Genomic DNA, 27,258 nt, shown 5'->3' on the forward strand with positions numbered 1-27,258 from the left:
TGAGGAAGTCATTTGAACCAAAGTATTAACTGATTTATTGTCAGACCTGAGCTTTGCCTGCAACTTCTGCCCTTATCCCAACTCTTAACTAATCCTCTAGCAATGCTAACTTGCTTCTGGCAATGCTGTTGGTTAAGTAGCCTAAGGTGGTTCCTTCAGAAATGCCTTCTGTAATATCTTTAGATTTTCATCCACCGCTTCCCCTCTTATCAATTCTGCTTGGTGCCACCTCACAAAATTCTAGTAAATTTGTTAATCGTAATTTTTCTTTCCCCTTCACTAAGCCATGTTGACTCCGCTTGACCATATTTCTGTATTTCTTAATGCTGTGCTACTGCATCCTTGTAGACAAACCAACATCTTGAAAGATGTCATGCTAACTGGCCTATAGTCTGTTCTTTTGGTCACTTCTTTAAAATGTTGTTTGAGCAGTTCACCAATCCTCTGGAACTCTTTCAAATTTGAAGATTTTTGAATATTACCACTAGTGCACCCACTGTCTCTAGTTTCTAGTCACTCGTGGGATGTCAACATTACTGACCAGGCCAGCATGTATTACCTGTTTCTCCTTGCACTTGAAAGTGGCCATCAATCTTTAGCCCCGATAGTTAGCCTAGCACTAACTTATTTTTCTAATGGTTATTGTACTATTTCTTTTTGCCCTTTTAGTAATTTTGGAATGCTATTAATGCTGCCTTCTCTAAAGACTAAAGTTTTTTTCTTTCTTTGTACATTTATTTTATTTCTTTATAATTCCTTTGCCGTTTTCTGGTTCTGTCAGCAGCTTATTCACTTAAGCTTTTCTCCTTGTTTGACTACAAAAGTTTCTTAAAACATTTTTAGTTGAAAGCTGTTTTTATTTCTGATTTTTCCCAATCCTTGTCACGTCTCAGATTTACAACAGAGGAGAAACCTCCTCTTGGCCCATGTCTGCAGTGATCAAAAAAATAGCCTATTGACTCCAATCGCATTTTTCCAGCCCATAGCCTATAGCCTTTGTTGTATGTCTGCATCTAAATACTCAAATGTTGTTCTAAGGGTTTCTGCCTCTGCCATGTCTTTAAAAACAGGCAGTGTTTACCACTAGCCTCTGAAAAAGGCTTTTTATATTTCCTCCAACCTCTTCTTTAAAGCAGTGCCTCTTTCACTTCCCCCTCTACCAAGGGGAAAAGCTTCTTCACATCTAGCCTTTCTGTGCCCTTCATAATTTTTAATGCATCTTAAAGCCCCCTTTCAATCCCTCCTTTAGGGAAAGTAACCTCACTCTCTGTCCTATCTTTTTCTGTAGCTGAAACATTCTAGTACAGGTAACATCCTGGTCAGTCTCCTGCACCTTCTGCAGTGCTATCACATCCCTTCCATAAAGTGGATTCCAGAGCCCTGTTTTCTAAATGTAGCCTAACCAACTTTTTATACAATTCCAGCATGACATTCCTGATGTTAAACTGTTGTGACATATAAAAGGCACATGGTATGTTATCTTGAGACCAGTGTACATGTTCACCAAGGTCCCACTGTTCTGTGCTTCTCAGTGACCTACCATTCACTATATAATTGCCTTACCTCATTTGTCCTGCCCAAGTGCATCAGCCTGTCTGTATTCTCACGTTCCCTTTAAGTTTTCTGCTATCCTTATTAACATTAGTTGATGTACCTTTCTAGGATCTTCCTTTTGTGCTAGAACTATTTTCTTAAACAACAGTTTTTCTTCTTAACTGTATTCCAACCTATTTGTCAACTGGACTCTTGTTTGTAACTACCCATGTTTGGGTTTAGCACAATTGTTTCTGACCCAAGTTCTTCCCCCCTCTGCCATATTATGGTCACTGTTTTCAAGCTGAACTTTTTATTGACATTTTATTAAACTTGCCTCATAACACATGACCAGATTCAACATAGCCTAATCCTTGGTTGAATCCCCAAAATTTTAAACTCTTCTGAAAACTGAATTCTTCATGGATACCTCTGCCATTCTGACTACTATAATCTGAATGAAGATGAAAGTCACCCATGGTATATTGCTGTATAACTTTTTTTAAAATGAGTATTTAAGTTTCACCTGATTTCATGATTAGAAGGATTTCTGGTGCTAATATGAACCTCCGAGTTTAGAGGAAAATATTGTGTAGCACAAGCTCCCTTTTCTTAAATAGATGATTCAGCTCTTGCTTCTGATAGTGTTAAGATGGTAGAGGCCCTCAATTTCTATCCTGTCCTTGCTGAAAAGTTATTTCTTTAAGTTTCTTCTACAATTACCTGCTACCCATATTCAAAAATAAGTGCAAAATTTTCTGTGCTTTCATGATAACTGGATGACTCAAAGCTAACATTCCAAATTCTGGTAATAAGGAAGACTGGTTGGATGTTGGCCTTCAAAGGGAATGGGATATAAAGTCAGGTTGCCAAAACTGTACAAGGCACTAGTCAGACCACAACAGGGTTACTATAAACTCTTTTTTTGGTCCTTTTTCCTAGGGAAGGATGTACTGCCTTTTGTATGCAGTCCAGAGAAGGTTCTTTAAGCTGATTACAAGTGTGGAGGGACTCTCTTGGAAGGAGACATTCAGTATGTTGGTCCTATACTTGAAACAAAGGAGTGGTGATCTTGAAACATACAAGATTCTTAGACTTAGGGTAGACATGGAAAGACTAATTTTCCCTTGAGGCTAGGACCAGAGGGCATAATTTGGAACAAGGGATCTCCACTTAAGACTGAGGAATTTCTTCTAAGTAGTGTATCTGTCTCATACTACTTAAAGCAAAGGGCTCTTGAGGCTGCCTGACTGAGTGTATTCAAGGCTATAATGGACAATTTTATTATCTTAAAAACCAGTGAGGGAATGAACAGTTGTGGGGCAAAAGAAAGAAAGTGAAGTTGAGGATTATCAGAACAATTATGATCTCATTGAATGATAGATTTGATGGGCTAAATGGCCTACATTTGCTATTTCTTTGGGTGTCTCTGAGCACTTCAGTCAAAGAAACTGTCCTTTGGTTATTACCATTTCTGTCCTAAATTTGTCAGTTTTTAGGACAATCTAAACCATACAATGATGCAGATTCTGATGTTACAAGTTCTGTTGCTTCTATTGGAATTGAATTACATAATAATGCTTGCTATAAACTTGTTCAACATAACTTGAAAGCTAAGAAAGTTGCTTTGAATCTCCTCTGGCTCTAGTAACTGGTACTGTGCAAATGGGGAAGGATCAGCAATACTTGTGTTTATAACTATTTGAATGCAATGCTGACTAAGTTTTATGCAATTTAACATCCAGTCTGATTTTCATGAGGATTTGAAACTAGGGTTTCTAAATTGTTTCAAGCATGGCTTAATACACCTTGTTTTTATGCCAAATTTGTCACCTTTTGACAGTAAATCAAATGTTTGGGAGCTTTGATTCCTTTTTTGTATCCCTCCCTTTTTTAGCTGTTTGGAACTTTTAACATTAAAATTCTGGTAGAATAAGGGGTTTGTCAGTACACATACCAAAATTGAAATGGGTTCATACAGATTCTTGTCTGGTGCTAGGAAGCATGTAGGTTGTACTAACAAGGTCAAACTTTGACCATGTGTAGAAAACATTTTGGAAACTAGCTTTCCAGTTGTTAGGAATTCACCTTTTTCACTCCTCCTGTTTAACTGGAAGCTTTTAATTTTAAAAATAACTGCAAGTTTTGTCTCTGCAGGTTTATCTGGAAATCCAGCAGATCTTGAAAGAAGGCATCACGCTTTTGGAGAAAACTTTATACCCCCGAAAAAAGCAAAAACATTTATTCAGTTAGTGTGGGAAGCGCTTCAAGATGTCACCTTAATTATTTTAGAGATTGCAGCCATAATATCACTAGGCCTTTCTTTCTATAAACCTCCAGGAGGAGACAATGAAGGCAAGTATTGTTTTTCTAGTTTGAAATGTCAAATATTGTAAAGTATAGCTACTCTGGAATACTTACACAAATATTTCAATTTGTGGGATTCAAAACAAAATATGGTGTTAGCACAATTTCTAGAAAAGCTGAACTGAGGCTCTTAAAATTTTAGATGTCATTTTTGAAGACAAATGAAGGGAAATGTGTTGAGGTTATGCAACCTTTGAAATTTTCTGCCTCAGGGTCATGAAATATTTTGAAGGTGGAGATAGCTTTTTGGTTTCCTTGCTTAACAAGAACCTACCCAGGATAAGTCAGGCAGCATCATAGGAACAGAAAAGTCGATGTTTTGCATTTACACATCAGAACTGTGGGGCAAGTTCAAACGAATGGGGGTGATGGAGTTGCAGAAAGGCAAGCGAATTTATTTCCAAGCTCCCTTCCCCTTCCCCAGCTCTGAAGGGTGTAAACCTGAAATTTCACCTTCTCTGCTCTGCCTGACCTAGCCTGGATAGTTTTTGGTTTCCTTAAGAATCCATCTCCAAAGAACCTTCAGGCTGGGGAGGGGGAATAGAGCTTTGGAAATGGGGTTTTGTGGTTGCACCCTTCAATTAAAAATGTCAAAACCTGTTCCTCCCCTCTTTTTCTACCTATTGACCCAACCCTCCCAGTGACCAAATCTCCAACTCCAACCTGCATCGACTTGCCTTCCCCCAGCCTCACCACCCCCATTCACTTGAGCTCCCCACTCCTGATGAGTGTAAACCTGAAACATCAACTTTTCTGCTCCTCTGCTACCTGACCTATCCTGGATAAGCTCTTGTTAAGCAAGGAAACCAAATGCTGTCTCCACCTTCAAAGTTTCATAACCCTCCTGAGGCAGAAAATTAAGTTGCACAACCCTCAACACTACTTTTTTTTTGTCTTAAGACAAAATGCACTTAAAATTGAGTGCCCAGGTTCAGCTTTTCTAGAAATGTGCTTTTACCATATTTCACTTTGAATGCCACCGATCGAGTTATTTGCACATCTCCAGAGCAGCTTTGGGATGAAGGGTGTAAACCTGAAATGTCAAAATTTTGTCCATCCCTTCTTCCCTATCTTATCTGCCCTACCCTTCTCACTAACCAATCCCAACTACATCTACATCTACTTGCACTCACCTATCACCAGACCCTCACTTCCAAGCTCCCAGCAGTTTTCCTGCTCTACGTTACCCACTATATTGCTTCTGCCTCAGACGCCAACATCTGCAGTTTGTGCTATCTCAGTCCAGGGTAATTGGAAAAGGGGATTTGAACTGTAAATAGATCTACCACTGAATGGCAGAGCAGATTTGAGGGGCCAAATGACCTACGTCTCCTTTTTACATTTTTGCATGTAAATTTGTTCTGTGCTAAATCAGACTGAAAAAAACTTCTGAAATAATTGGCAGTTATCAGTAAACCACTCCCTTCAGCCGTTTTTATAAGGTGACACTTTCACTTCCTGCATTATGTATATAACCATTGTACATAATTTACAGACCTAGGTTTGGGGAAAAATCAACCATCAGTAAGCAAGTACTCTTGCAAAGGCTAAATGAGCCCCATTGCTGATCTATCACTGTTTTGCAATTTGTACACTAGTTTGCAAAGATTTATTCTTGGGGAGCCATCCATTATGTAAAAGTCTGCTTTAATGGAAATATTGCTTCAAACATCTGCAGTGCAAATATCCTAACATGTCAAACTGGTAGGTCCATGCATGTACCTTAATTTTTGTTAGCTGCAATTAAACACAGTATTTTTAATGAAATACCATAGATGCTGGAAATCTGAATTAAGAGCAAAACAGTAAAATCTTTTGTTTATTCATTAGCTGGATGAGGGTGTCACTGGCTAGGCAGCATTTTATTGCCCATCCCTAATTTCCCAGAGGGCTGTTGAGTCAACTACACTGCTGTGGGTCAGAAGTTGCATGTAGGCCAGACCAGGTAAGGATGGCAGTTTCCTTCCCTAATGACAGGATGTGAACCAGAATTAATCTAGTTCCATTTGGCTCGTATCCCTAAAACACTTCCTATTCATGTACCCATCCATGTTCTAGCTGTACCTGCCTCCACCTACTTTGACAGCTCATTCTATACACACGCTGCCCTCCGCATGAAAATGGTGCCTGTTATGTCTTTTTAATATTCTTCCCCCTCTCTTTAGCCTATGCCGTCTAGGTTTGGACTCCCCACCCCAAGCAAAAGACTCTTTTTTTCCCCTAACCGTGCCCCTCATGACCTTAAACCTTTAAGGTCACCCCTCAGCCTCTGACACTCCAGAGAAAATGCCCCAACCTATTCAGCCTCCCTGTTGCTCAGACTTTTCACAAATCTCATTACAGGCTGTCAACTGTAAAATGCTAACTGTTTTACTGAGTTGCTTCCTGATATGTATATTTGGCTTTAGCATGAGCCTGTACGTCTTGCTGTAATATTAGCACACCCAGTCACCACTCCTTGTAAAGTGACAACTATATAAATCTGGCCTCTCTAGAGGCACAAGCAGAATATCAGCAAAATCACATTGCTTCTACCATGAAGTATAACTTGAACTCCTAAGAGAAGGAACAAAATTTTGACAATTTCCAATTCATTGCCTTCATGAGGAGTTTTAGTTTTATGAATTCAAGCTGTTGTCACCTTTTACAAACTAGCATGGTGATTGATCACTTCCTGTCTTTTTTCTAAACAAGAAAAGTCATTGGAAGTAAGAGCCAGTTGTATGCCTTTACGGCTGTGGAGTCCACTCAACTGTTTTAACTAGATTATAGCTGATTTACCTTGATCTTGTCTTAGTGTTAACCTCCTTTTTATACTTGGAGCGATCCTTCCCTTACCCCCTGTCCCTGGTCCCCTGTGTTTGTTATCACCGCTTGGGGGGGTGATACAATTGGAATGATTTGAATCTGATTTTTTTTATGGGACTTGTGAAATCATTCTGCAATAAGTGTGTGTGGATCTTTATGCCCTGTTTTCATAACCTGTTCTTGTTTCTGCAGTGTGTGGTACAGCAGCAGGTGGCGTTGAAGATGAAGGTGAATCAGAAGCTGGTTGGATCGAAGGTGTTGCAATTCTTGTTTCAGTTATATGTGTGGTACTAGTTACAGCTTTCAATGACTGGAGTAAAGAAAAACAATTTAGAGGTCTGCAAAATCGAATTGAACAAGAGCAGAAATTCACGGTGATAAGAGGTGGTCAAGTTATCCAGATTCCTGTGGCAGAATTGGTGGTTGGTGACATTGCACAAGTTAAATATGGTAATTTTCTACTTTTTGCATCTTTTTCTATAAACAACTAGAATCTGAAAAGATTTGAATGACATAATGCTCAAAGTAAAGATTCTTTATTTTATAAAATGTTACTGTCATGACAGTGGTAGGGAGCAGCGAGTGATGTGTGGGATTGGTGGCTAATTAAAATGCGCGTGAAGGCTAAGTTTCTTTTTTACCTGGTCAGACAATGTGTGATCTCCAGGTTTCTTCCTCCTAGCATTTGTCATGTGTGTGCATATATTTAGGATTTAGCTTCTAATTGAGCATTGCCTTTTCATTGTGTCAATGGCATAATGGTGTAATTGCTGGGCTGGTAATCAACAAACACAGGAGGAAACTGGAGCACCTGAACGAAATCCACACAGATGTGTGTGTGTGTGTGCGCACTTCACAGGCAGTTGCCTCAGGGTGGAATCTAACCTGGCTCCTTGGTGCTGAGGCAACAGTGTTAATTACTGAGCCACCATTCTGCCTGTTTAGACAAACACCTTGCATTTCCACACAAATGGCAAAGGCACCAATCAAGTATCCATCATTTTCCCCATCTTGTTCCCAGAGACTGTGTGCTTCAGTCTCATCCTTGACAAATTCCCCACTGCTTTGTCTTAAGTGCGTTCCATGCGGTAAAGGTCACACTGATTCCATCACCAGATAAGGTCTCTGCATCAGAGCTGCTTCAGCCATGTTTTTACACAATTGTCTGCTATAATCATCATGATCCTGTTTGAGGCCTTAAACACTGAATACTTGAAGATTCATTTTTCACTTACTCTTAAAATGATTCAAAATTTGTTGTTTATTAGCCCACCCTAACCTCAATATTTTTTCGTCAACACTTAGTCATTGTCATAGTCATGCAGCACAGAAACAGATCCTTTTGGTCCAACTGTTCCATGCTGACCATAATCGCAAACTAAACTAGTCCAGTTTACCTGTGTTTGGCCCTAATTCCAGAATATTTCTGTATTCATATGTACTTGTCCAAATATCTCATACACTCTCACCTATACCTGTATCTACCACTTCTGGAAGTTCATTCCCCACACTGTTTGTAAAAAAACAAATTGCCTATTATCTTTTAAATCTATCTTCTGTTAGTTTAAAAAAATCTCCTCCTTTGTCTTGAAATCACCCACTTTGGGGGAAAAGACACTTGCCAATCACCTTGAACTGTACACTTCATGATTTTTATAAACCTCCTAAGGTCACCTCAACTTCCAATGCTCCAGTGAAAAAGATCACAGCCCATTCAGTGTCTTAACTCCAAACCCTCATTCCCAGCAACATCCTGGTAAATCTTCTGAGCCCTCTAGCTGAATGTCCTCCCTCTTACAGACAAACATGTCAACCTTGACTGTGTCTCTTGAACACTACCATTGCCCTGTAGCAGCAGGACAGGAAAAACCCAGCAAGTGGTAAATAGTCAGGCAGGAGTTGTGCTGCAAGACCTTAACATTGATGTGAGACTCTCATGGAGTCTCATAGTATCTGGTCAGACATGGGCAAGGAAACACTTTTTTGCTGATTACCAGGTACTGCTCGCATGTTAAATCAGTACTTCTCCATGTTGACCACTGCTAGGAAAAAATATTTGAGGGTGGCAAGGGCACAGAATGTACTGAATTGGGGCCTTCAATATCTATCACTAGGAATGGCTTAGCACTACTGGTCAAGTCCTGAAGGACATAAACACAATTTGGGGGTGAGGCTTGCAACAAGCAAGCATAATATTTGACCTCACCCTGACCCAATCTACTTGCTGTAGTCATGACTGTGTTTGAGGGATGACTGCCCAGTCCTTGTGAACATAAAGTACCCTCTTATTGAGAATTTACCCTCTGTGCAGAAATTCCATGCTGAAATGGGCTAAATTCAAACAGGTGACTGCTCATCTGGGTGTCTGAGGCACTAAGCCATCAATGTTCAACCTTGATGCTTGGCATATCCCTCACTTTGGCATCAAGCAAGAGATCATGGGTATAAATGAATGTGCCAGGAGCAGCTCAAGGCATACTTAAATGCCAACCTGGTGAACTTTTAATGCAGTGGTACTTCTGCAGAGCACACGTAGCAAGCAATAGATCTAGTGATCCCACAACATGGATTAAAGCTCAGTATACCTCCCTGTTGAGAGGGTCGAAGGACAATTAAACAAATAAACCGAGGGGAAGGCTGAACAAATCCACCCATCCTCTGGAGGAATTCAGAGCATCTCCAGTCGTGGCAGCATAGTGACATCACAGCATTATGGATCTTCATGGATACCAGATCTTGAGCAATTTGGTTCACTCTACACAATGGCTGAAAGCCATACCATTTGAGGCTTTGGGCCCTAGCAATACCCCAAAGATCATACTTGAGGTATGGACTCCAGGGTGCTCTGCACCCCTAGCTACACTCATCCAGTATAACTGTAACACTACCATCTACAATAAGTGGAAAGTCATCAGCTCTTTCCTGTCTGCAAAGCAGGACAAATCCAACCTAGCTGTTTATTCCTCTAAACACCTGTGCAGTCATCAAAAATTGTGAAAATGCTGTGACAGTACTGCAAAATGACACCTTGTTCAGCAATAACTTGCTCACCAGTGCCCAGTTTGGATTTTGCCAGGAACAACTAGGTCTTGACAAGACTCCTTTTAGTCTCCATCCAAAGATGGATAAAACCTCATTTGAGGCAAAGTAAGAGTTGTACCCTTGATGTTTTGACTGTGTATCAAAGAGTCCTTGTTTATTTGAAGTTGATAGGATTCTGGGGAAGTTCTCCTTTTGGAATAATGTCTTGCACAAGGCAAGATGGTTATGGTTATTGGAGGCCATTCCTTGGCTTCCTAGGGCCCACCTGGCCTCTGCCTCATCACTGGTCTTGCTGCCATCTTAAGGCCTGGAGTTAAAATCACATTTGGTGCTGAGCGTTAATTGTTGTTGCGCCTTCTACCAATCCCCATGCAGCAAGACCTGAGTGAAATTCAGGCTTTGGCTGATGGTGGCAGGTATTTGCAATGGCCATCTCAGATCAGAATCTCCATTCTACATTCAATTAAATGTTTATTACTGAATCCCACCACCAACTAATAAATGCAAATTGCTACTGTTAAGGAACATGGATTAGCCATGTTACAATGGCTATAAAGCAAGTCAGAGGCTGGAATTGCAATAAGTTGCAGAAAGATTTACAGTTTAGAAGAGTGGTCCAGGAAATGGCTGAAATTCAGTGTGAGTAAATGTGAGGTTTTGCACTTTTGGAAAAGAGAATACAGGCATAGACTGTTTTCTAAATGGTGATAAAACTCGCAAAGCAGAAGTACAAAGGGATCTGGGAGTGTTGGTCCAGGATTCTCTAAAGGTTAACTTGCAGGTAGAGTCCATGATTAAGAAAGCAAATGTAATGTTGTCGTTTATCTCGAGGGTTGGAGTATAAAAGCAGTGATGTGCTTCTGAGGCTTTATAAGGCTCTAGGCTCCATTTAGAATACTGTCCAATTTTGGGCCCCACACCTCAGGAAGGACAGACTAGCCCTGGAGCGTCTCCAGCGGAGATTCTCACGGATGATCCCTGGAATGGTAGGTTTAACATATGAAGAATGGCTAAGGATCCTGGGATTGTACTCATTAGAGTTTGGAAGGTTGAGGGGAGATCTAATAGAAACTTACAAGATAATCTATGGCTTAGAAGGGGTGGACGCTAGGAAGTTGTTTCCGTTAGGTGGGGAAACTAGGATCTGTGGGTACAGCCTTAAAGTTAGAGGGGGTAAATTTAAAACTGAAATGAGATGACATTTCTTCAGCCAGAGAGTGGTGGGCTTGTGAAATTCATTGCCGCAGAGTGCAGTGGAGGCTGGGACGTTGGATGCCTTCAAGGCAGAGATCAACAAATTCTTGATCTCAAAAGGAATCAAGGACTACAGGAAAGTGGTGTTGAAATGCCCATCGGCCATGATTTAAATGGCGGAGTGGACTTTGTGGGCCAAATGGCCTTACTACTTCCACTCCTATGCCTTACGGTAAGTTGCTCCTCACCTGCATCTCAATAGCCTGTCCACCATCTGCAACACATTTGGTGTGACGGCTGCTTAGTCAGGTGACTTGCAATTGAACAACATTCTAACTCAAAAAACCACCCTGAACCTTGACTCTTGCTACTGTTGGTAATGATTCACACTAGTACACAATGCAAACCAGAACTTTGCCAAGGCTCCCTTGGCAGCAGCTTCCAACTCGTCACCTCTATCACCAGAATAATGTGGGAAGTGGATAAATGGGAACGTAATCATCTGCAAATTCCCCCTCAACTGAATTAGTATAGAATCCTTAGTGTGGAAACAGGTCTTTCGGCCCAACAAATCCACACTGACCCTCGGTGCATCCTACCCTGACCCATTCCCTCCAATGACCCACCTAATCTCCATATCCCTGAACATGGCACAATTTTTAGCATGGCCAGTCTGCCTATTCTACACATCTTTTGGACTGTGGAAGGAAACCCACATAGACGTGGGGCGAGAATGTGCAAACTCCACAGTCGCTCAAGGGTGAACTCAAACTCTGATTCCTGATGCTGTAAGGCAGCAGTGTTAACCACTGTGCCACCTTCAAACTGTCTCAATTGTTGCTTTGCAAAATGAATGGCTCTACATAATAGAACTAGCAGAGCTGTAGTGGCTTGGGTTAACAATCTTAATTTGTTACTTTCTGGCTTCTAAGGTGACCTCCTACCTGCTGATGGTGTGCTTATTCATGGTAATGACCTGAAGATTGATGAAAGCTCCCTGACTGGGGAGTCAGATCATGTGAAGAAAGGCCCAGAGAGAGATCCACTACTCTTGTCTGGTAAGATGATACAGCATAAAAGATACTGAACCAACAATAAGCATGGTAGACCACACACTTTATTCTCCAATTGAAATATGAAGTTGATTCCAAATCTATCTAAACTGCTTCCTGAATTTTTTTTAAAAAGCAGGCAATTGTCTCATGGTGTGGAAAGATACTGCCTGTATGGATTGGAAGGCTGGGCAGGAGCAATAAAACTAGACATTCACATAGCTATAACAGTGTGGTTTTAGGCAGAAACTTGGGTGTAAAACTCTGCCTATAAATGTGGTGAAATTACTCTAGAGGAGCTGGCCTGGCTAAATGACAGTTCCAATATTAGCCTTATTTACAAATTTATTGGAGGTTAAAATGTTACGTTCTCCACCACTTTGGGGTAGACTAAGAAAAAGCCAAATGTTATAGCTGTGGAGGAGTGCAATCATAATGAAGCCTCTCAAACCCCATGAATTCCACTGTTTTTGTTTTAAATATTTGGATTCATCCATCCAAATGATCAATACTTGTCATACTGAGACTTTTACCAGGTTTCTTAACTTTTTTTCAGTGCAAAACAAAACATTCCTAAGTAGCAAAGCAATTTAAAATCTTAAACTATGATCCGGAATGAGAACTATATCCACTTTATCCAAAAGCAGACATACCGCGTAGATATTCTAAAGGAAAAGGAAGTTGTCCTCTGCTGATTAGTTTTAAAGTTTCATAATTTGAGTACCAATTTCTTGCTGACTTGCATGAAATTTCATGACAGCTGTGGGCAGATGGAAAAGTCTTGTAAATGAGGCTTCAGTTTGGTTGGTCATCGGTTTGCATCCAAGTTTTTGGGTCGTGGTTATGGTTCAGCTATTCAAGTTTTACAAGGTAGTCAAAATACCAAGGTGTGGAAACTTTCAGGTTCCCAGATACCTCTGCCAAGAGTCTGTTTTACTGAAACTTTGGGGCTAGTGTCAAGGCCCTGATTCTTGCAAATACAATTTCAGAATGATGACCTCTGCAGTAATTATCCAACCAGTTGAGTCCATGCTGGTTCTCCACAAACGAGTTGGAAAGAACAAAATTGGAATCGCCAATAGGTGTGCAGTTGAACAGTGTGGTGAAGTTTTTCTTTCTACAACCTTCAATGCTCATTTTGGGCCTTGCCAGAAACAATTTCACATTATAGCCTAAACCAAAAATTTGGTATTACAGAAGATCAATCTCAGAGTTGGCTCAAAGGACTAAATGGCTTACTCTTGCTCTTTTTTGTGTATTGATGAGAACTGAATTCTGGAGAGGCATGAGTGTAACTGTCCTTGATGTCAGGGCTGCGTTTGAGTGGTATGAAGGTAGTAAAAATTTGGAGTCTGGATGACTGAAATCCTTCCAGTATGAAGTATTATCAAAGCAGAGCAGCTGTTAATATATTGAACCCAAGAGTTCATTGATCTTATCCAAGTCACCTGTTTCATCAATGAGCTGTCTTCCATCATTCAGTTTGTGGGGATGTTTGCCTATTCCAAGGAGTTCCATTCACAACTCCTTGGGTAAAAGAGTCCAAGCTCCAATTTTTTACACCTCCAATGAGAAGTGATATCCTGACCCTAAACTTAGCTATCTCCAATGTTTAATTGTCTTCCCTTGAAATTATGGTCCTGGCTGCTATTCCTGAACAAATCAAATTCCAAACTGAGATCTGACTTGATTGTATTTTGTCGGTTTTGGTTTCAGTGAGGTAGTCTCATGGCTTGTTTTAAATGTTGTAGAATGGTTTTTAATACAAAGCAAGTTTATTAAATGAAATACATACGTAGCTAGTCTGATTTATTCTAGTTAATATAACACAACATTAAAGATTTTAGTGTTCCTTTAAAAATCCTATACCAGAGGAGAAATGCTTTCTCTAGCCCCTGCATTTGCACAGCTTAACTGTGGCTTTCACTCCTCCTCCAGTCCAGAAAATCCAAGCTGCCTCTTGGAACTTGTATATGCTTATATGTTCACTGGCTTCAAATAACCTGAACAGGATGTTATTCCAAACACATGGAATTATTATTAAACTGCTGACCAAGGTATTTTATCCTCTCAATCCTGCTTCATTTAAATTTGTCCCATATAAAACCTTTCCACCTATGGGTGTTTTTGCTAAGTTCAAATTGCTAAAACTTGCAGCATACCTTTCATGCTATTTAAATTCCAAATGTAAGCAAAATCTCTAGTTCTACAAGCTGCCTGTGAGATATTTTAAGGATCTTCATGGCTAAAGACATACTGGTGAATTAATCATTTTGCCCTTCAGTCGCATTGAAAATCCAAACTTAAAAGTAAATGATAAAATATAAATCTTTCACCTTTACACTACACCATTCATTGGTATCCCTCATTGAACAATCCCAGATAGATATTGGGAACTGCACTTAGTCAATGGCTGCAACAATTTGGGATCACCAGTCCATAACAGGTGACTCTCCAACTGACTCTACTCTTTCTACTGTTTACAAAGTTTAGATCAGAAGTGTAGGATACTGCTTGCCCAGACTACAGCAATGAACAAAGCTTCACACCATCCAGCTCAGTGCAATTCAGTTCTTTAACACTCCAAAACAAGTACACCATGATTGCTTTATCCCATCATTTGAGCTGCAGCGCACCTTGCCTGGGTTTCTTTGGCCCATTCAAACTTGAATTCTTTCCTCTGAAGGACAAGAATAGCAGTTCTGGGAAACTGCCTCCTGCTAGTTTTCCACATTTTGTTACAAATGCCCTGATGTGGAAATACATTACTGTTTTTGTCAATGGACAACAACTGATTCAGTAATAGCATTCAATGACACTTTCACACATTTATTCACAACCATTTAACATGTTTTGGGGATATTTAGAAACTATCACTTATTGTGTCTGCCACAATTTCTTTTAAACCTGTTCATTGAGCCTCTTTAAAACCCTCCTGGTCTGATTTTTCACAGCAGACATGGCAGCAAAATCCTGTGACTACTTTTAACTGATTGTGCTGTTAGTCCTGATCCCTGCATAGGAGTTTGAGAGATCACCTTTTAAAGAAGTTCATAAAATCATGGATATTGATACAGTTAGTGGTAGGCGTCTATCCCTGAGGGTGGGGGATTTAAAGACCAGCAGGACCATTTTTAGGTTGAGAGAGATTTTAATAAGACCGTAGGGGCAGTATTTTATACAGTGGTTCATGTGAAAGAAACTTCCTGAGGAAATGGTGGATGTGAGCACCATTAGTGTTTAAAAGACATTTGGATAGGTAAATGATGACAAAAGGTTGAAGGGATATGGGCCAGGAGCAGGTGGGTGGGATTATGGTCAGCATGGACTAGTTGGATTGAAGGGTCGGTTTCCATGCTGTGAGATTCTGTAACAACTTTTCCCTTCCCTGCCTAGCATTCAGCTGCATATTGTTACACTGCAACTTTCTCCAAGAATTAGTGATAATTCCAAACATTCATCACCCAATTGCGATCAAAACTTTTGTTCTTATCGTCTTAAAACGTAATATCTTCCCACTGAACTATCAATTTGAATTAAGTGTCTGTTTATTTTGCTTTTGCTTCAGAGGTCATGCCTTAACATTTCTTCTAGAAATTAAATGTTTCATCTTGTAACCCATCCTGTTTACATTTGCTTGTGTTCATGTTCTGTATTCTGTTTGAAGTTGGTGCTGACCTGTGTATTCTAATGTCTCTTCCATCTGCAAATCTCTATAGGTGTAGGAAACCTATATTAACATAGTCCAACATTCTAGCTGCTGTGTAAAATGTACCACACTTGAACTACAAGCTCATTGATAATTCTGTTCTTTTAGCTTAGATTTCTAGTATATAAACTGTACCTTTTTTAAATGCAGTAAATTTACTCACTTGTGAAACTGATTTGGAATTATTCAGTCTCAGCAACTGCATCGTTTAGAAACCATTGGTTTCTCCAGCCTTGGGTTTAATGGGCTTGGACCCCTAAATTAACAGTATGCAGTAATGAAATAAACTATTAAACACTTAGCAGCCATGGCCAGCTTTAACTTGAAATTACTTTCAGGTACCCATGTCATGGAAGGTTCTGGAAGAATGGTAGTCACAGCTGTTGGCGTAAACTCTCAAACTGGAATCATTTTCACCTTGCTTGGATCTGGAGAAGAGGAGGAGAAGAAAAGTAAGTATGATTGCATTGTTCTTTAACCTCTCAATTGAGGCAACAGTTTGACTTGGTGTAGAAATAGTTAACCAAGGAGTTTTTGAAATATACCTATTATATGAGTACAAGAATTTAGTCTCATTCTTCATCACAGTATAATCTTGAGCTCGATATTAAGCTGAGGTTATGGATTGTGGGGGAAAAATGCTTCCTTATCACAACTTGCCTTCTATTTGTTTATTAGTGCTGTAGTTCTGCTTTCAATCTTGGAGTATCCAAGATTCAAAAGTAATTATTCTGCATTTTGGTTGTCCTCCAGATATCAGGAGTAAGGTCATGTAATTGCACTATTCTTGATCAGGTCTAAATAAACTGGCCAAATGTTCTGTTTGCCAGAAACCTTTTTTTGGCAGGGGGAGAAACACAAAAATCGTTTAATGGCAATTTCCTGTGATGGTCAAGGGTATGTTGAATAACCTTCGCAGTGTTGAGATCTGCACTGATTTATAACCAAGCTACTAAGGGACCCTGGAACATTTGTGAAAGCACATGGTCTTATTTAGGATTCTTGATTGCTGGAAGAAAAGACCCTGGAGTATATTTATTGTACTTATAGTTTGCATGCAGTTTTCACCAATTTGTCTGTTTTGCCTGACATTACCACCTAATGTACTTCATTCAACCAATTTAGAACTGGTCGCTGTCGCATGTTTATGGGCACTTGCAATTGTAAATTGACTGCAAGGTTTTAAAGAACTAAGTTACTAGATTCCAACAATGAGATCCACATCCTGGAGTCATGAAAGGTACTATACAAATGCAAGTCTTAATTGCAAATCCAGCTGAGACTTCCTTTTCAATGCATTGCAGAATTGTTTGACTGAAACTTGGAAAAATACCACTGGTTCCATCTCCTTTCCTGATCTACCCCTTTAACTGCCATTAGATTATTAACAGTATGCTGGGCAATAAGGAATGTATCCTTAGATTTGTCTAGACAAAGCACCTTGTTGGAGCCATTTTTAACTGCAAACGTCAGTATAATGTGCATTCATGTACCATTAGTACCAAAATATTGCAAGTGATATCACCATTCTGCATGGGCAGTATTTTTCAACTGGCATTTTACTGACCAGTTAAGCTATTGTTTGTGTTGACTATACTGCTGTCTATTCATTGGAAAATACCACAGACTTTTTTGATCCACTTGTGTACAAGTAGCACCATCCTTGTATGAAAGATGATTCTCCTGATTGCACAGTATTTTAGTGCTGCAAAGTGGCCTAAATTAAGATTGAGTTTTATAATGTTTGAACTCCCCAACCCACAAGGCAAAATGTTTCCAACAGGACTACCTAGTGCTGAGCTAGGATATCATTTCTGTACTTCACTCCACATAACTTCTTGCAAGCATATTGGAACATGATTTTTGAGGCTTTTCAATCATCTGTTCCACAAATCGGTAAACTCATGGCTGATGTGGTTGTGCTATTATCTCTTCGGTCACCTTCTCTTCCCACCCTACCATCCCCCTCAAAAAAAAATCCACCCTTTGGGCTCCCTAATCTTATCAACTGACTCCTCCACCTTCTGACAGAATTCCACATTCTAATGACTTTCAGAAATATTTTTCACCACCTGTCCTAGATGAATACAGTTTTTGGTATTCACTTGGTACAAGTGTCACTGGCTAGCTAGCATTTATTCCTAGTTCACCTTGACAGTGGTGGTGAGTTGCCTTGTTGAACTGTTTCATTCAACATACTTTAGGTTTATCAACAATGCCCTTGGGGAATTCCAGGATTTTGACCCAGCGACTGAAGGAATGATGTTTTCAAGTCCAGATGAGTGGCTTGGAGAACTTGCAGGGAGTAGTGGTGCCACGTACCTGCTGCCCTTGCCGTCTTCCTCCTAGATGGAAGTGGTTGTGGATTTTGAAGATGCTGTCTCAGGGGCCTTGGTCAATTTCTGCAGTGCATCTTGTAGATACAACGTTTTGGACTCCTGTCATTCCTGTGCAACATCTGTCCTATCAAGTCCCCTTAGATCTCATACTGCTTCGGAACAAGTGGAGAAGTTCACCAGGTCTGGCACCATCAGTGGTGTGAATATAGTTTGTCTTCACATGTGAAAGGGGCAGGAAAATGTTTGCGTTTTAATGTTGTCAATGGGTTAATGATGGTGAGGAGCAACTTGAGGGTATCCAGATCAAAAGACAAAATGATTGTGCTAATGGTGAAGGAGAATAGTGTGAATTGGGTGAAAATAAGTGTAAAAAGAGAAAATGGCCCACTTTGTTCTCAAAGTCAATGAGGGGATGGAGGAATGTAATGAAAATAGAGGATATCTCATGCTCTGCAGTTGTGGAACCGAGTCCCTGAGTGTGAAATGCTGCTGTTTCCCCAGTTTGTGCTGAGCTTTGAACAGTAGCAGACCAGAATGGAAATGTTAGCATGGAAGCAAAGTGGTTTCTTTTGAAATGGCAAGTATCTGCAAAGTTGAAGTCATTCCTACATATAGTGGTGGTGTTCTGCAAATCCAGTCACTAAGACTACATTTGGCCATGCCAATGTGAAGAAGATTGCATTGTGAGCAGCAGGGACAGACTGTGTACTGGAAGAAGTAAAAGTAAAACCGCTTTTCTCCGAGAAGGCATTTTGGGGCCTTGGACATTGAAGAGAGAAGGTGAATGAGCAAGTGTTGTACCTTATCTCCATACAATCGCAGATGCCATGATGGGGAGCGAGGAAAGTGTTGAGACGAAGAGGAGTGAGCCAGGGTGTCTTAGAGGGAACAGTCCTTGTGGCATGCTGATATTGGTGATGGGGAAACTAGAGGATGATGCAACATTAGACTTGCCCTTGGGATGTAGGCACGTCAGCTCAAAGACAGGAAAATATATGGTAGATTGCTTGCCTTAATTTAACTTTCTTTCTCTCCTTCTGCCCCAAAAGAACACCACTAAAGCAGTTGACAGGGCCCTTGCCTGTCTTAGCCAACTCCTACTCTTTGGCTGTCAACCCTTTTCCCCCAGAACAATAATACCGTTCCCTTCATCCACACTCCTCCTGCCATCAATCTCAATGTTAAAAGGATTATCTTGTGTTTGCACCATACAGTGGGGTCTGTTAAATGTTCAGGGTCAATGCTTTCTTTTTAAGTGGTCCCAATCTGTACCCATTGGGAACGTGCTCATATGACTAGCCTTAATGTTGACAATTGGTTTCTTTCTGGGTGATTATTGAATTTTTTTCAAAAGGAAGTCCAATATTGAATCAGTTGCTGAATTTGTACAAATTCATTGCTTTAGCAAGCATGTAACTAGGCATCATGTTCTGGATATGTTTGCTAGCTGAGCTGGAAGGTTAGTTTTCAGACATTTCGTCACCATTCTAGGTAACATCAGTGAGCCTCCAATGAAGTGCTGGTGTTATGTCCCACTTTCTATTTATCTCTTTAGGTTTCCTTGGGTTGGTGATGTGATTTCTGTTCTCTTTCTGAGGATGGTAGGCATCATGTACTTAAGTCTACCTAGATGGTCACTCCTCATAGTACTTAATGGAAAGTACTTAATGTGCTCAGTATTTTCTGTCAGTGGTTACTAGTCTTGCTGACAGGAGACTGCAGCCAAGTCAAATTTGGATATTGTACTCTGATTTGCAGGACGCTTTAATTTGCTGAGTTACTTTGAAGAATGTCAGCAACAAACTCTAGAAATCTGAGGAATTGATTTTTGGACTGCACAATATCTATGTGCATTGGCTACAAATGTAGGCCAGTGCAACATTAAATTCTCAATTCTGTTGAAGTGGCACAAACAGGCTGATGTCTGGTTAAAAGCAGCAACTGCAGGAAGGAAACAGCCAGTTTCATTTAACTTTTTTTTGGATATTTCTCTAGAGAGAAACCACCACCCCTGAGGGTCTGAGGGTTTCTCACCACAATGGTGCAATGTTGTCTCTTTACATCATCTCTCCACACTTGCAAAACAACAGTAAATGTGAAATCAAATGTAGAGCTGGATGAACACAACAGGAAAGCTGACATTTTGGGTCTGGACTATCAAGAAGGGTCCAAACCCGAAACGTCAGCTTTCCTGCTTTCCAGCTTGGCCTGCTGTACTCATCCAGCTCTACACTTTGTTATCTCTGATTCTCCACCACTGGCAGTTCCAACTATCTCAACAGAGAATGTCTGTTTCAGTAAATTTACTACAGTTCTTCCCTGGATCTCTGCAAAACCAGTCCTTTTTCATAATTCAATCCACAGACAAAATTAAGCTTAAAAATTTTGCAGTAGGACCTAATGCTTTCTACTGGCTATCCTAAACCTTTGCATCAGGAGATATTTTTGTGATGCTTTTGAGTGGATCTGGAGCTAGTCTTATTTTTCCTCCTTTTGTAATTCCCAAGCAGCTGATAGTTGTTGACTGGGTATCTTTTCTTTTGCCAATAAAACAAACATGAATTAAGAGCAGAGGTAGGCCACTGATCCCCTCAAGCCTACTCTGCGATAGATTCAATAAAATCATGGCTGCTCTGGCTGCTCTGACTGCTCCATGTCCCACTACTTCAATAACCTTTTTACCCATTGCTCATCTGGAAACTATCTATATCACCATTATCTTCAAGATATTCCTTCTCACTGTTTTTCGAAGAACTAAGTTCTTGGGCACACCAATAAAAACACTGAACAAATCATGAGCTCACTACTCAAGCTCATTCTTCATTACTGTCAATTTGGGTTTAACTTCACATTGGCAAGATTTTAATTAAATATTGCAAAAGGCAGTTCAAACCATTGTAGATGTTTTAGTCAACCTGTTTGGGTGTGTTGATGCCTTTAGGATGGGTATGACTTGAACCTGGGCCTTCTGACTCAGAGGTAGGGACATTACCACTGTGCCTCAAACCTGTTGTCTGAATACTTTAGTACTTTTACATACTAATAGTTTGTGTAGCAGCATTCTTAAAACCAACTTTAATCATGAATGACTAATTGCACTGCCTTTTTCATGCCCTCATCTGCTCCTGCTCCACTGCTGCTGTTTGTAGCTATAGACTTTCCCTCTTTTCCAGCCTCATCGTACATGTGAATCCTTTTTAAAATGAGAGCTTGAAACCTGGTAATTTGAGTTGATGGCAAATGTTCAGTTCATTCAGATGATCAATTCCCATTTGTATCACTAAATAGCTCATGGTTAGGAAACGTATAAGCTGAGTTAATAAATTGCTTTGGTTTTGTTTTAGACAAAAAGCAAGATGGAGCTGTAGAAAATCGCAACAAAGGTAAGCAAATGTTTTATGCAGCCTTGGCAGGATCAATGGTACGGTTTGTTTGGCCTTAACACACACACACTCAAGAAAATGTACCTAGAAAAGAGTTACTAACTAACTTCAGAAGTTAGCTTTTCAGCTTTAAGATGAGTAAATGACTCTAAGAAAAGGGACAACTAAGCTTTGCTGTGTTAGAAAAATGTCCTTGTTTAATTCTTCCAATTTAATTATAACATTTAAACACTATTCAAAAACTACCTGACATGGCAGATTTACTTTAGCAAACATTATTTTTGATTACTTCAAGACAAGTTTGCCTTGTTTGTTCCCTGATGGGCCACCCTTTTTGGTCCAAATCATGACTGACAGCCTCTGAGGCGGCTGCAGATCCTCAGTAGTTACCCCAGTGAAACCTCTCTGAATAGAGTTTACAGTTAATACTTAGAACTGTAACAGCACTGGTTGTCAAATTTGATTAGTGGTGAATTTAGAACTGAGTAGACTGTAGTTTCCAATGTGTGCATATAATCAAATTGTGCTTTCAAAGAAACCATTTGGATGCATTTTGGCTGAATGACAGCCTCTGAGCTCTAAGATTGAGACCATGAATTTTATGGTAGGGTTAATCTCAAATTGTTAATTACATGTATTTGTGCCTAGTAAGACTGTTAAGCAGCCTTGATTCCTTTGTAACAACTTTGAGTTAACATTCTTGAGGCCCTCAATTCTTAAATTTTTATCTAAAACTGCACTTTAAAATACCTACAGTGGCTAAATAATTCAGTATCTGAGTTTTTAAATTCCATTTTCACATGAGAAGTTTACTTGCAAGCATACAACCAACAAGTATGTAGCATGTCACGGTAATCTTCATTTTAGTTGTGTATTTAAATTTGTTTAGTCATAACTGCAGCATGAGTTATAGTAACTTAATTCATTTAGTGGGGATTATTCAGCCCAATGTTTGCTAGTACTTGAAATGGGTAATGGTCTTCCCCTAGACTCTGTTCCATACAACTTTGTATTAAAACAAAATTGAGTCAGCTTTAGCCATCTGTTTGGGTAGTGTATTCTATGGTTGACAGAAATTAAGAACAGCAGTAGGCCACTTGAGTCTGCTCCACAATTCGATAGGTTTGTCTCAATGCTTTCTACCCCACACCCCCTTGATGTCTTTTAAATCTAAACATTTATCTTTGAGACTTGGTAAGGGTTTAAAAAGTTTTGTTTCCCCTCATACATCTTTTATACTAATTATTTTAAATCTAGCCAACAGTTATTGACTCACTTGTCCAAGGGAATAATTTTTCTCTCCCTACCATCAAAATCTGTCATGTTGGGCCACCACCAGCCTTTCCAATTGAGAGGCAAATTCTAATGTCAGACATTTCTGACTAATTCCTTTTATTCTTGGCAAACCACCTCCTGCCTTTTGTCGAAGATAATTGTATCCTCCTTGATCAACAAGGTAACTTTTTGTGGCTAGCCACTAGAATTCCAGACACTCTTCAACTAGGGGATCTGACTCCTTTTTAAAAGATCAATGACAATTTTAAACTTTTTAATCCCCAGCTAAAGCTCAGGACGGAGCAGCTATGGAAATGCAGCCATTGAAAAGTGATGAGGCGGCTGAGGATGCTTCTGAGAAAAAGAAAACAAATGTGCCTAAGAAAGAGAAGTCTGTGCTCCAAGGAAAGCTGACAAAATTGGCAGTTCAAATTGGTAAAGCAGGTATGAATGTTTGTCACTTTCGTGAGACCATAAGATGTAGGAGCAGAATTAGGCTATTTGATCATGGTTGATGTTTCTCAACCCCATGCCTTCTCCCTGTGATCTAAGACTTACTAATCAAGAATCTATCTGTCTTTTAAAGACATTCAATAACTTGGCCTTGTAATCCTGAAAGTTTCTTTGTAGAATTACGTGGATGTGATGTTTCATTTCTTGCTGCATGATATTAATTTGATATCTGAAGCTATATCCCTATACAAACACACTAGAAAAGTTAGTTTTAGTCCACTGGGAACATAACAATTTTGTGACAGTAATTTCAAATTCAGTTGATGTAGATCAATACAAACAAATTAACCTGAATTGAATTCCATTTAACCAATATGGATAAAACTAAGATTGTAGAAAAATGATGATTTTCTTACACTCTGAACAACAAAATAGTTTTATGTAGGCTTGGATACTAACTCTGTGCACACTAACCAGCATGTAACCATTTGAAAGGCTGCCAAGACTCTGGTAAGCTTCATAATTCTCTAGATTTACTTGAGGCTGACATAGTCAGCACTATCCTGGCTGACCCCAACACCTAAGTGTTGGCATACAACCCTATACAATTCCTACTCCATAACTAACATGAATTGATCAGCTTGCTTAGAACTGTGAATGTTTTACTTTCTAAAACTAGAGAATTTTGAAGTGCACAAATCCAACTGAGGATCAGTTCAGCACTACTGCTTGAGATATTTGAAAACTTGTGTTGCTTTTAAATTTGTTCAAACCATGCCTCTATCAAAATATTTAACTGGTAACTTTGGAATACTTTATAGCTAGTTGATATGTTCATTCATAAGTCAAACAAATAAGGTTGAGCTATTCTGTCTTGTACCTGTTACCACTATTAGACAGTGGCTTTTACAGCTTCTTGAATGAAGCAGTGTATAGCAGCATTTCACATTCCATTGTCTCTGACTTGTTATAATACTGTTGATCTGCTTTTCTTCCATAGGATTGGTGATGTCTGCTGTTACAGTTATCATTCTTGTTCTGTATTTTGTGATTGATACATTCTGGGTCCAGCAACGTCCTTGGTTAACTGAGTGTACTCCAATTTACATTCAGTATTTTGTTAAATTTTTCATCGTTGGTGTTACTGTCTTGGTTGTGGCAGTACCAGAGGGTCTCCCACTTGCAGTCACAATATCTTTGGCTTATTCTGTGAAGGTAAGCCATTACATAAATATAACTGAAATTGTGACTATTAGCCTGTTTCTTTTGCTTAACGTAAGCTCTTCCTCACTTTACCTGAGTTTAAAGCTTTGATTTATTGTGTCTATTCCATATGCAGCAGCTACCTTTGAGTAACAATAATGTAAGTCTTGTGACTTGTATCAGGAATAACTGACTAGATGACCAACAGTATGAGATAGCTAAACTCAACTTCTATTCTAAACTGTTGTCAAAATGCATCTTCTAGGGAGTCATTGCATTGTGATCTAATCTTTCTCTTTACCTTTCTGTGGGCACAGCCTGATTTTGAAAAATAGAAGTTTCTACTTCTGTAGTGTGCTTTTCCCCAGCTGCTTCTGGGGTTCCACAAACAGTACAATCATCATTCTGACGCATGGGTTTTGTGCATTCCAAAATGGCTACCCTTCCTGCAGTTCAAACCTAATTGCATCTTGTGCTTCAGAACCATCTGTTTTGAGTGGTCTTAGAATTGACTGCATGTCACTAATGAGTTGCAGTTTTCTTTAACCACTAGTGATTTGGCAAAAAATGTGAATCCCAGTATAGTCACAACTAATGTAAATGGTTTCCCTTTTTAAAATTGTTCTGTCAAAAGCTAGTGCTCTGGATACACATTCTTGAACTGGATGCTAATGATCACATCCTTCCAAATACAGAAAATGATGAAAGATAATAACTTGGTCAGACATTTGGATGCCTGCGAAACAATGGGGAATGCAACAGCTATCTGTTCGGACAAAACTGGTACCCTCACAATGAACAGAATGACTGTCGTTCAAGCATATGTAGCAGATCGGCACTACAAGATGATTCCGGATCCAGAGTCTCTTCCTGAGAATATTATGGACAAACTTGTTGCTGGGTTAGCTGTAAACTCTGCATACACTACAAAGATACTGGTATGTTGGGACTTTTTTAAACATCCGGTGATGATGCAAGATTCTTGCATAGCAGGCATGCAGTATATGTTAGAACTGAGGTTTCTGTATAGGGGTTTTATACTGTATCACAGTTGGAACCAAAGAGGATATTATTTGAGTACAGTACATTGAAGTAATTCAACTGAATTCAAGTGCCCTAATCGGAGACCATTCTTGAATGGCTTGCTGGTAATTCAAAAAACACTTCGGCCTTTAGTCCTGTTTTTTAATAAGATTAGTTTCTGTTGCAGTATGTAATAACTGTATACTTTTTGATAAAAGATCATATTTTCAGTTCCATCTGATTTGGATCAAATTCTGCAAGATTTAGTATATTAAATGTTACTGATCTAATTTTATAGCCTCCTGAGAAAGAAGGTGGCTTGCCACGTCATGTTGGCAATAAGACGGAATGTGCCTTGCTGGGCTTCGTCATGGCTTTGAAGAGAGACTACCAGGCAATACGGAATGAAATTCCAGAAGAGAAACTATTCAAGGTTTATACCTTCAACTCTGCACGAAAATCTATGAGCACAGTTCTGAAGAGCCCTGATGGTAGTTTTCAAATGTTCAGTAAGGGTGCCTCTGAGATTGTTCTTAAAAAGTAAGTTTAACCTACATGATCGTGTAGTGGCTTCTTGTATAGGGACTTAACAGGGATCTGATCAATGATCCAAAGCGAACATTAAACTGACCTTCCAACTGGCAATTTGGCCTTTTTCAGGGATTCCACTAGACTTGGGAAGGAAGGTTGCCTCTAACATTTAAGCCTGGAAAGCTAACTTGAACTTTTTTGCTTAATAAATGAAAGCTTCCTTTTTTTGAGGCTAAGGTTTTTATTTAAACAGGGTTACTTGGACCTTTTCTCAGTACTGTATACATTGAATATGAAACTTAAACTGAGCATATTTGTGGTGAGTGCTACTACTCAGCGTTTCCATATTTGGTTCTATGCCTAACACAAGATATGCACACATGATCTAAGAACTAATAACTTTACAAGTAATTCAGATTTATAACTTAGATGTCATCCTTGGGCAGTCATTTCTAAATTTGCACAATGAAACCATTCTATTTTATGTATTAATTTACTGCTTCAGGATTCTTATGAAGTCTTTAACTCCCTTAGCCTGAAAATTTCAAATTCATTATTACAGATTAATTACCACCTAAATAGATTCATTAGATGTTACCTTTCAAATGTTTGAACTGAATGGCAATAGTTCTGGAGTAAAGCACTTGCTCTGCAAAACATGTTAAATTTTTGGTTTGCTCTCTGGAGCTTCAAAGAAAATGCTTTGGAAATGCCAAGATATAGCAAATTTAAGAAAGTCATCAAAACATTAGCCTATCCTAATGTGCATCCCCTAAGTATTGGAGCTATTTGTAATATATTAGCATGTTCCTGGGTTCACGATGGACAGGGATAAGCAGTTGTAGCGGTCACCGTGGCTCCCAATGTGACTGCCACCAAAACAGTGGTCTCCTTTGGATTAAATCCTGCAGAAATTTTGATATCCAGCCAATACCATACTCAAACCATGTACATTTTATTTACATCTGGTCATCTTGATGCTAGATATCCACAGAACTATATCCCAAAAGCTCCCAAATTCTTTGTTTCTTCTTGCATGCCACAGTCTCTTCTAATTGTTCCCCTTCCTTACTTTGTGACTATCTGCAGCTCTAACTGCCTCATCAGCTAATGTTCATTTCCACGTTGATCCAGACTACTATATGCCATATTGCTGCAATCAGACATTGCATCCAGGAAGAAATATTTTAGCCACGACTGATAAGAGTAGAGGCTTTGAAGGGAAGGTGAATTTTAACTACATGGGGAAATAGGCAATGCCCATAAAAAGATGGAGATTTTAAAAAATACTGAAAGTGAAGATTTTATTCCCAGTCAATTCTACAGACCAAAAAATTATTTGAAGG

The 27,258-nt window shown here is 39.4% G+C and overlaps 1 protein-coding gene across 6 annotated transcripts in view; it reads left to right on the top strand.

Moving 5' to 3' along the window:
- atp2b1a (ATPase plasma membrane Ca2+ transporting 1a) overlaps positions 1-27,258 on the top strand; it is a 98,727-nt gene that overhangs the window by 37,693 nt on the left and 33,776 nt on the right. For all 6 annotated transcript variants that reach the window (XM_048548458.2, XM_048548456.2, XM_048548459.2 and 3 more), the window contains exons 3-11: positions 3,691-3,888; positions 6,901-7,158; positions 11,877-12,002; positions 16,044-16,157; positions 21,389-21,427; positions 22,988-23,146; positions 24,156-24,370; positions 25,054-25,296; positions 25,680-25,921. In XM_048548458.2, coding sequence (XP_048404415.2) covers positions 3,691-3,888; positions 6,901-7,158; positions 11,877-12,002; positions 16,044-16,157; positions 21,389-21,427; positions 22,988-23,146; positions 24,156-24,370; positions 25,054-25,296; positions 25,680-25,921 — 1,594 coding nt within the window. The remainder of the gene's footprint in view (positions 1-3,690; positions 3,889-6,900; positions 7,159-11,876; positions 12,003-16,043; positions 16,158-21,388; positions 21,428-22,987; positions 23,147-24,155; positions 24,371-25,053; positions 25,297-25,679; positions 25,922-27,258) is intronic.

This window comes from Stegostoma tigrinum, chromosome 18, assembly GCF_030684315.1.
Source record: "Stegostoma tigrinum isolate sSteTig4 chromosome 18, sSteTig4.hap1, whole genome shotgun sequence".
Lineage (NCBI taxonomy): Eukaryota > Metazoa > Chordata > Chondrichthyes > Orectolobiformes > Stegostomatidae > Stegostoma > Stegostoma tigrinum.